Genomic DNA, 9296 nt, shown 5'->3' on the forward strand with positions numbered 1-9296 from the left:
CCCTCGGCTCCACAGCCTCATCCTGCAGCTCCTTAGGTGAGTGCTGGCTTCGCCTTGCGCAGGGCCCTCGCTTCCTTGGCCCGGGATCGGGGCCCCGCCACGAGACCCACGTTGCACGGCTGACTCAGCAGGTCCAGAGCACCGGCCCGCGAAGGCTGTGATGCCGGTGCCACCACAGCTCGGTATCGGGAGCTCTTCAGACCCCTGAATACCTAGAGGGAGAATGATGGAAATAAAAGAGACGTAGACACAGTATTGGGTTTGCAGTGGGGGACCAGGAAGGAGGAAACTGTCTAGTAGATAGGCTTCCATGAACTGAATTCCATGGTGGGCCTGCTTTTATTGTTCACACCGAGGAGTACAGGGGTGTGTGTGTGTGTGTGTGTGTGTGTGTGCGTGCGCGTGTAAGATCCCATCAGGATAGCAAGATAGGGACCAAGTTTAGCATTTTAAAGGGAGAAGTTAGTCCTTCACACTGGGATGTCTGCATAATTTATGGCCCTCAGTAGGAGTTATCTTGTCTCAGGAACCTATATTTATTTCTTTCCACACAGCCAGGAAGTCATACTTCTCTGTTATGGAGGCAAGTTGACTCTGACCTTGGGCCTGTAGTGCCTGTAATTTAGTCCCTCATAATTAATCTGTGCGTATCGTAACTGGTCTCCAACAGCATAGGGGCCCCTGTCATCATGGCACTGGTTCCTTTCTTGCCAGGGGCCTAGGCAGGGCTCACCTTGGGGTCCTCACAGCCCAGGTGGTTTTGTGGTGCTGTGAGGAGATATAGGCTGTTGGTCCTAAGCTCCCAGGCAGGTGTGTAAGTGATAGTAGTGACCAGAAACAGCACTAGTGCCTCCTGTTTTTTTGTTTGTTTTTTTTTATCTGATGTGATACATTACATTTTTTTTTTTTTTTTTTGGAACTGGGGATTGAACTCGGGCCCTTGCACTTGCAAAGCAGGCGGCAGAACCACTGAGCTAAATCCCTGGCTTTACATTTTTATGTTTTTTGTGTGGGGGGCGGCATCGGGGGTTGAACTTGGGTCCTTGCGCTTGCAAGGCAGGCCACTGAACCGCTGAACTAAATCCCCGGCCCTGGCTTTACATTTTTAAAGAATGCTTATTTTTAGATGCCTCCGTGCTGATCTCTAATGTTATATGCATGGCAGCAGGTAAACCCAGTGAAGCAGATGCTTGGGGCCTCTAGGATCTGTACTTAAAGCCTGAGAAGCCCTGTTCTCCATGTGCAGCCAAAGGGACTTTGGGTCCATTTTCTGTTTATTGCTTAAATTCCCTGAGTGGTTGGGAGAGGTCTGTTGGAAAGACCTGGGTGGCACTGCTGTTGGCCTGTGCTGGCACCTTGTAGCCTCGCCTGTGGGAGCTGGCCGAGGGTTGGGGGTCCTGTGATCATGGGCAAGGGAATCACAGGACCGCTGGGAGTGGTGGGTGGGAGGGGCAGGCTGGGCAGGCTGTGGGCACAGTGTGGCTTCTGCCATCCCCATCTTACCCACTCCTCACACTCAGGTTTGAATGGTGTCCCTGGGAGCATCTGGGACTTTGTTTCCGGCAGCTTCTCTCCCAGCCCCTCCCCCATCCTAAGCACCGGCCCCCCGGTCTCAAGTCCAAATGGTGCCGAGCTGGCCCGGGTCAGGCGGCAGTTGGATGAGGCCAAGAGGAAGATTAGGCAGTGGGAAGAGTCTTGGCAGCAGGTGAAGCAGGTGAGCTTGTGGGGAGGGCCCTGGATGCATGGGTGGGATAGGTGGGTGGGGCCGGTGAGTGTGTGGGGAGGCTGGCTCTGGCTGCTCCTGCATTATCTCCTGGGTTTCAGGCCTGTGATGCATGGCAGCGAGAGGCTCAAGAGGCCAAAGAGCGGGCCCGTATCGCAGACAGTGACCGGCAGCTGGCCCTGCAGAGAAAGGAGGAGGTGGAGGCTCAGGTAAAGCAGTTGCAGGAGGAACTCGAGGGCCTGGGCTTGTTGTCCTCACTGCCTGGGCTACGGAGCTGCAGTGACATTGGCTCTATCCCTCTCCCCAAGCTGCACTCCCTACAGAGCCAGCTGCGCCTGGACCTCGAGGCTGTTGATGAGGTAAGTCCTCGTATGGCTTGGGGTCTGTCCCTTTGTGGGGGGAAGAGGTTGAGAGTGCTCTGTATGACCTTCTCTTCCCATACCAGCCTACAAGTGTGTCCACGCGCTCTGCTCCCTGAGCACCTTGTCTCACCCTGCCCGCCCTAATGAGCATGTAGCTGTGTCTTCCGTGTAGAATGGCCCTGCCCTTCCTGAGTTTGGGGCACTTTTTGGAGCTGGCCTCTGGGGTCACTGGTGCCTCTCAGCATCCTGAGTTTGGTGCAGCACTAAACCTACTGTGCTGGTGGCTGGACACTTTCCATTCTGAGCCCTGAAAGGTCCTGTTGTGACCAGGGCAGCTGCTAGTGAACCTCTCTGGCTTTACCTCCAAGGCGCAGTCTCCTAGAGGATCCTACCTGCCTTGTGTCCTAGGTATCCAGCTCCCATGGTTCTCGTCCTGTCCATGATGGCCCCTGCTCTATGGCTGAGGTGACTCTGGCCCTAGGACATAGCTTTCTGCTCTGAGGCCTCAAGGGCAAGTGTCTCCCTACACCAAGCCACTGTCCCTTATGTGGCTGCCCTGTGTGCACCTCAGCTTTGAATGCTGCAGGAGTCTTCCTGACCCTGCCACTGAGGCTGGTGGCCCATCATTCTAGGATGCTGTCCTCTGCCTGCTGGGAAGGCCTGGGTGTCTGCTTAGTTGCATCAATAGCATCTTCTCCACAGGTGATCTTCCAGCTCCGTGCCAAGCAATGTGTGGCCTGCCGGGAGCGGACCTGTGACCCTGCCCTGCAGCCCTGCCAGCACCGTGTCCTGTGTGAGCCATGTGCAGCCAGTGTACCCGAGTGCCCCTACTGCAAGGGCCAGCCGCTCCCATGGTGACCAGAGCCAGCCCTCGCCTTCCACAGCAGTGTGTCATTCCTGGTGCCACCACGTCAGGACGTGAGTTCACGCCCTGTTCACCTGACAGCCTTTTGTATTTTTCTTACCTACTGTGGTCCACCAGTGGTTTCAAGGTATTCTCAAAAACCTTAACACCACCAAGAAGCCACCTGCCCATCCCCGAGGGGCTGTATGCCTCCAGGGGCTGGGCAGGTAGAGTGTGGTTGGGGCCAAGGTCCCGATGCTGCGGTGGCCAGGCCACCAGGGGGCGGGGTCTCATCAAAGCACTTTGTCAACCAAGGGATTTAGATGTTATGAATTGTATAAGCTGCTTTCTAGGTCTGTGTTTTTTAATATGCGATAACATGAAGCTTTATATGTGTGCTGTGAACTTGAAGTTTCCTATTCGTTTACTGTTGATGCATAGTCTGGCAGATAGATTTCATATTCTGAAACTACTTAAGAAATGAGCGTTTATCTAGTGAGGAATACGTAGCATTTTTACATTTTCAAATCAAGTGCAAACAAATAGTATTTATAAGCAGAGTGATTATTAAAAGATACATTTAGTTGTTTTGAATTTTATGAGGAACTAATTTTCCTAAACATGAGAATGTGCAAATGTCATTGGAGTTTTCTATTCTAGTATTGTGAGATGATACCAAGAACTCTACCCTGTAGTGATCCGTGGCCACTTTTTCTAAGTGCCTATGCCTTGCAAAAGTGAAGGAAATTATCCATTTTGTTGTTTTTTCACTTGAAACTGTAGAAGAGAATTTGATGCTAATGAAAAATGCAATGTTAAGGGACCAGGTACTAACGGATTTTGAAGTTCACTTTGGAAGAAACCGTTTTTGACAACTTAGATCTGTCATAGGCAATGGTGCTTTGTAACTTCAGAGATGTCTGGGCATCCTGGCTGTGCTGAGTATGTGGGCTGTGAACTGGGAGCTTTTCTCTCTCCTGCATCTGTCACTGCCTGCACCTTCTGCCTCTAGAGGTGCCACAGCAGCCTGTGGAGCCCTGGGTGACAGTGTTAGCCACACCCTCGCCTGACCTGTGCATCCCTTGTGACCAGTGAGGTGCCTCCATGGCCTGGGACCCTGGTTGTGCAGCACCCTCCTCTGTCCATCAGTTCCTGGGTGGCTGCAGGTCCCTCGTGGCTGGCCTCAGACTTGTGACAGGAATGTTGCTGAGAATGTACCCAGCGTGCTAGGAGTCCTCTCTGGTCAGGACTGGGACAGTCCTCGGAAATCTGGGGAGAAGGAAGAGCTATGTGTTGTCCGTGGAGACCTTGCCCTCAGCTGGCAAGCGGCTGGAGGGGGTGGGCTTTGCCCCTGGCTGGAAGGGCCACCTTGTCTCTCCTCCCCTGTGGCTTTGCCAAAGACTTTTAATAGCATTTTTTTAAAAGTGCAAAGTGATTAGGTAACCATTTTTATCAGTGACCAAATTAGAATGTATTTAATATAGATTTAAGAGCATTTTTTAATATAAGACAAACTGATAGAAAAGTTCTATCATTTTAAAGGCAGTGGATCAATGACATTCCGCAGCTAGTACGCTACTAATGGTTAACTGTTGACTTGGTTTTAGTGAATTTGTTTTTAATTATAGTGATGATTAGCTCAGTACCTAGAAATTACGTATATTTTGTGCTACTGTTATCACTGTTTAAGATTGTTTATTTTTATTAATATTTATGCACTTGTTTCCCATTTCAGGCCTTTGGTCTTTGGGATAATGGGACAATGTTTTATTATCGGTATGTAGCCTAGACATTTTCAAATTATAAATAAATAAGAACCATTAAGCTTTAGATCTGTCTATAAGCTACTCTGGTCAGTTTTTCCTGTGGAATACGGCCAGTGCTCTGGAGCTTCTCTCTAGGGCTAACGTTCTAGGGTGGGAGCAATGGCTGGGAGCTGGCAACTGGGTCCCACAGTGAGGTGCCGAGCTCTGAGCATGCACTGTCCTGGGATCAGGACAGCCTGAGGACAGGTGTGCTGGGGAGACCAAAGAACTACCCAGGTGTGAGCCAATGGTGTGGCAGGACCATGGGGGCTGCTCACTGTGGGTCCTTCCCCACCCTGCCTGTGACCTCTGGGATCCATCCTGCATGACCCAGGAGCCCAGCTGGGGATGGGCAGGCTCTCACTTCAGATGGAGGCGATGGAGGTGGGGTCTCGGTGTGGGAGCTGAAGCTGTGGGGTAACCAGCAATGCCGTTCTTTCTGCTGTTGTCTTTTGACTCTGGTGTGGAATATTAGTAAATGGTAGTGTTGCCACATTTATGCTCCCAGTAAGGACACTTCATGTGGATTAATTTATGGAAGCCCCATGTGTTTTTATTTTGAGCACTTAGATCAGAATGTTATGTGAATGGGATTTTCTTAAGCCAGAAGGTCATATTTATAATGCATAATCATTTATTTGTAGTGAGCTGTTTAAAATTGTTAACACTTGTTTTAATTTTTTTACACTATAGCATTTATGCAATGGTTTACAAAATTCATGGAATTATTTTTTATCAGTATGGGAATTAATTAAAACTTTGAATCTTTATTTCTCTATGTCTCTGAGTACAACAACATCAGGCCAGAGAGTCCCTCCATGTCCTCACCTGGCCCAGCAGGTCCAGCAGGAGTAGTGTTCTCAGCCCAAGGCTGTCTTAGCTGCTTGCTGCCCTCCTGCCACTGGACGCATGTGAGTCTGGGCAGATGTTCTTCACCTCCTGTCCACTCCCAGTCACAAGATGTTTCTGCGCAGTCCTGGGTCCCCTCGAAGCTGCTCTGAAGTTGCATCTGTGGGGAACTGCTGGGCTAAGTGCTCAGAGCGGGAGGTTTCTGCCAAGACAGCAGGCAGCAGGTCAGGTCCTGGTCTCTGGGGTTGCAGGTCCCACCCAGGCCTTGCCAACCCACCTGTGGGCCTCCCATGGGGGATGCCATGCTGGTTCAGCAGACCGGTGAGCCTCTGTATCTCCTCGGACAGCTCTGAACGTGCCTAGAGCAGGAGTGCCGGTGACGGGTCAGGCCGTTGGAGGGAGTGGAGAGTTCATGACCAGGGACCCCTGTACTCACTTTGTTACAGTTTTCCAGAGTGTCAGTCCCCAGACCCCTAGTTGTTCCTTCCTGCTGGGTGGGTTCATTTTCTTCCGGGGCCTTTAAATAGCCAGCATCTTCAAAAAGCTCCCTCAGCAACTTCTCATAGCCCTGAGGGTGGAGGAAGTTGAGAGGACACGAGGGTTGTGAAGGAGAGGGCATAGGCTAGGTGTGCAGCCCGCCCACACTCACCTGGGGGGTGATAAGCTCATCGACTAGGTCCTGCTCTACTTGATCCCACCGCTGCTGTAGGGCCTCCGGCAGGGTTGGGTACACTAAAGAGTCCACAGGGAGCCAGACTCAGCAGAGCCCTTGGCAGCAGAGTCCCCAATCCCCAGTCTTACCTAACAAAGAGTGGGGGTGGCAGACAAGGGGAGTCTCAAAGGTCAGTGCATAGACACAGGTGCTTGGCTCAGACACGTGGGCCAGTCGGTGGTTCTTCCCACAGGTAAGTTCTACCTGGGGAGGCAGCATGGTGGGTGGTGGGTGGTGGGTAAAGCCTAGGCCTGGCCCTAGCCCCAGGCCCAGGCCTCACCTTGCTCTGTCGGCTTCGGGCACGGCAGGAGTCGCCATCCCTCATCCACATACCCGTGAAGGTGTTGTTGGTAATCTCCCACTCATGCCAGATGCTGGGGAGGCAACAAGACGTAAAGCTGAACTAGAGAATGGGCCACCCTGCCACCCGAGGGCCTGCCCACACTCACCCGAGGACCCCACTGTAGGCGTTCCAGCGAAAGGTCTGCTCGTGCTGCGTCACGTTGTGGAATGGGCAGAACTCATACTTGTACCTGGGGGCACAGGGCTGTCAGGTGGGCCCCACACCCTACCTGCTGCCCGCCCCACCCACACTCACGTGGACTCCACCAGGCTGAAGCACTTGCCAGAGAGTCTGAAGAGATGTGCTGGCCCTGGGAGAGGACAGCAAAGTGCCCAGGTTAGTCCCCTGCACAGTGGGGCTATGCCAGGCAGAAATCCCATGCCCCATAAAGCCAGGGCTGGTTACAAAGAAGCCAAGATGGGTGGGAAAACCTGACCAGGCAGTGCCAACCTCATTTCCCCAGGACTCAAGGGATCACCAGACACTACTGGAACTGAGCTTGAGGGAGCTGAGACACAGGCCAAAGTTTCCAGTCAGCAAGCTACAGTGGGTACCTCAGTTCACAGGTGCTTTTGTTTGCAGTTTGTTTCAGAAACAGAAGCATTTGGCAAAATGTTGTTTGTATTTGCAAACTGCAAGGGGTGACAGACACGGCCATAGCCATCTTTCCCACACAAACATAATGTGGCCATCTTGCAGAATTGTAGAACAAATGAAGTTGGTGAACCAAAGCAGCACTCTACCTTGAAGCTGGAAGGACCAGTCCTGTGCTCTGTACCTACCCTGCAAAGGCACACAGGCCCTCAGGTGCCAGTCTGTCTGGGCCAACTCAAACACAGGGCTTTGCCTGACTTTAACTCTTGGCAGAGACATACCAGACAGTGAGGCCCAGGAGACGTGGAGTAAGGCTGGGACATTAAGACAAAGGCCACCACATGCAAGAGTGGGCCCAGAAGGGCTCATGGCAATCTTGCAGCGTACACCCAGCATGCAGAGATTGACAGAGTTGTTTCTGCAAGACCAGTTTTCAATAAAACCACAAGGATGCAAAGAAACAAAAAGAATTTGTTCAAAGGAGGAAAAAACATGGCAATCCAATGGAAAATTCTATATCCTGGAAAATGTTCTTTAGGAATGAGGAGGCTATGTAGCTCAGTGGAGAAGAGCACGCTCATATATTTTGGAGCTCTGTTCATGTAGCTGTTAGACTGGTGAACTGATAGACTGGTGAACTGAATCTTACAAACAGTGTCCTTTTTTGACTCTTGTAAGTGGTTCCTGACTTTACATTGTTTTTTTGTTTTTGAGGCAGGGTCTCCCTATGTAGTTCAGACTGGCCTTGAGCTGTGTAGGCCAGATGGGCCTCAAACTCATGGTAATCCTCCTGCTTCAGCATCCCAACTGCAGGGATTACAGGCATGCACCACCACGCCCGGTCTTTCTTTGATATTAGTATAGCTACCCCACTTCTTTTAGCATGTTTTTTCCATCCCTTTATTTTAACCTTTATGTTTAACTCAAGGGAGTCTCTTTAAGAGTGAGCTACAAGACATCAGAACTAGCAGACTGGGCATGGCGGTTCAGGCCTATGATCCCAGCCCTCAGCAGGAGGAGCTCTGTTGAGTTGGAGGCCAATGTGGGTTACATAATGAGTTCAAGGCCAACCGAGATCCTGTCTGTCCCAAAAAATCAAAAAAGGGGACATTAAAACTCCAAAATAAATGCTCAAGGTCGTAGACTCAATCTCCAGCAAGCCCCTCCACTGGGGAAAAAGGGGGGGTCAGGGATGTTCCTGGGCAACAAAACTGGAGAAATTGGTTTTTCTGATTATAGGTAGAGCTGTCTTAGCAGAAATGTCAGATGGAGGCCTGGGGATTTAGCTCAGTGGTGCTACTTACTGCCTGCTTCAAAAGCTGAAGGTCCCAAGTTCAATCCCCGGTACCCCCTCAAAAGTCAGATGGAGCATGGATGGGGAAAGATAAGCAGAAGCCACTGGATGAACACAGCAAGCTCTCCACTGTAGATGGACACTTGGGCAAATGAGAAAACCCAGACTGTCACCTCTGGTTTATAAATTGTGATTAAATTAATGCAGAAAAACTAATTATAAATGTATCAATCACATACTATAAATGTCACATACTATGACATACACTTACAAAGCTAGGGGAGATGGAGCTATATAGAGTAGTTTTTGTATGCAGTTGAAGTTGGTGTAAATTTAGAATTCTATAATTTTTAAATTATGCAATTCCTGTGGTAGCAACAAAGAAAATGATAAAATATGGATGAAAGGTAATCAAAATATGCCACTACAAGCCAGGCACAGTGGGGAGTGCCTGTAGTTACAGATACGCTGCTGGAGGCTGAGGCAGAGCGAACCTGAGCTGAGGCATTAGAGTCCAAGCTGGGCAATGCAGTGAGCCAGACCCTGTCTGAGAAAGGGGGGGGGCACTAAACAACCAACAGTGGTGCAGACCTGTAATCATCAGCATTTGGAAGCCTGAGGCAGGAAATCACAAGTTCAAGACTAGCCTGGGTTACACAGTGAGTTCAGGGCCAGCCTGAACTATCTACTGAGACCTTGTCAGTAAAACAAAACTACTATAAGACATCAAGACATATTCGCTTAAGTTCTTTTTTTTTTTTTTTTTTTTT

At 50.4% G+C, this 9296-nt stretch overlaps 2 protein-coding genes across 4 annotated transcripts in view; one reads left to right on the forward strand and one right to left on the reverse strand.

Annotated features, from left to right (window-relative positions):
• Window positions 1–5344, forward strand: part of Unkl (unk like zinc finger) — a 37513-nt gene extending 32169 nt beyond the window's left edge. The window contains exons 12-14 of the mRNA XM_010620785.3: window positions 1521–1714; window positions 1825–2082; window positions 2788–5344. Of these exons, the coding sequence (XP_010619087.1) occupies window positions 1521–1714; window positions 1825–2082; window positions 2788–2943 (608 nt within the window). The 3' untranslated portion in view covers window positions 2944–5344. The remainder of the gene's footprint in view (window positions 1–1520; window positions 1715–1824; window positions 2083–2787) is intronic.
• A 103-nt stretch (window positions 5345–5447) lies between these two features.
• The window catches only part of Gnptg (N-acetylglucosamine-1-phosphate transferase subunit gamma), a 9018-nt gene continuing 5169 nt past the window's right edge, over window positions 5448–9296 (reverse strand). The window contains exons 4-11 of one of the 3 annotated variants that reach the window (XM_010620520.3): window positions 6894–6948; window positions 6745–6828; window positions 6576–6693; window positions 6385–6499; window positions 6233–6315; window positions 6020–6151; window positions 5861–5942; window positions 5448–5743 (exon numbers count right to left, since the gene is read on the reverse strand). In XM_010620520.3, the coding sequence (XP_010618822.1) occupies window positions 5688–5743; window positions 5861–5942; window positions 6020–6151; window positions 6233–6315; window positions 6385–6499; window positions 6576–6693; window positions 6745–6828; window positions 6894–6948 (725 nt within the window). In that variant the 3' untranslated portion in view covers window positions 5448–5687. Of the gene's footprint in view, window positions 5786–5860; window positions 5943–6019; window positions 6152–6232; window positions 6316–6384; window positions 6500–6575; window positions 6694–6744; window positions 6829–6893; window positions 6949–9296 lie in introns of all 3 variants that reach the window. The other 2 variants (XM_010620518.3, XM_010620519.3) reach the window with 2 other exon arrangements.

The sequence above is a fragment of the Fukomys damarensis genome, unplaced genomic scaffold (genome assembly GCF_012274545.1).
Source record: "Fukomys damarensis isolate Sample0158 unplaced genomic scaffold, DMR_v1.0_HiC HiC_scaffold_34, whole genome shotgun sequence".
Classification (NCBI taxonomy): Eukaryota; Metazoa; Chordata; class Mammalia; order Rodentia; family Bathyergidae; genus Fukomys; species Fukomys damarensis.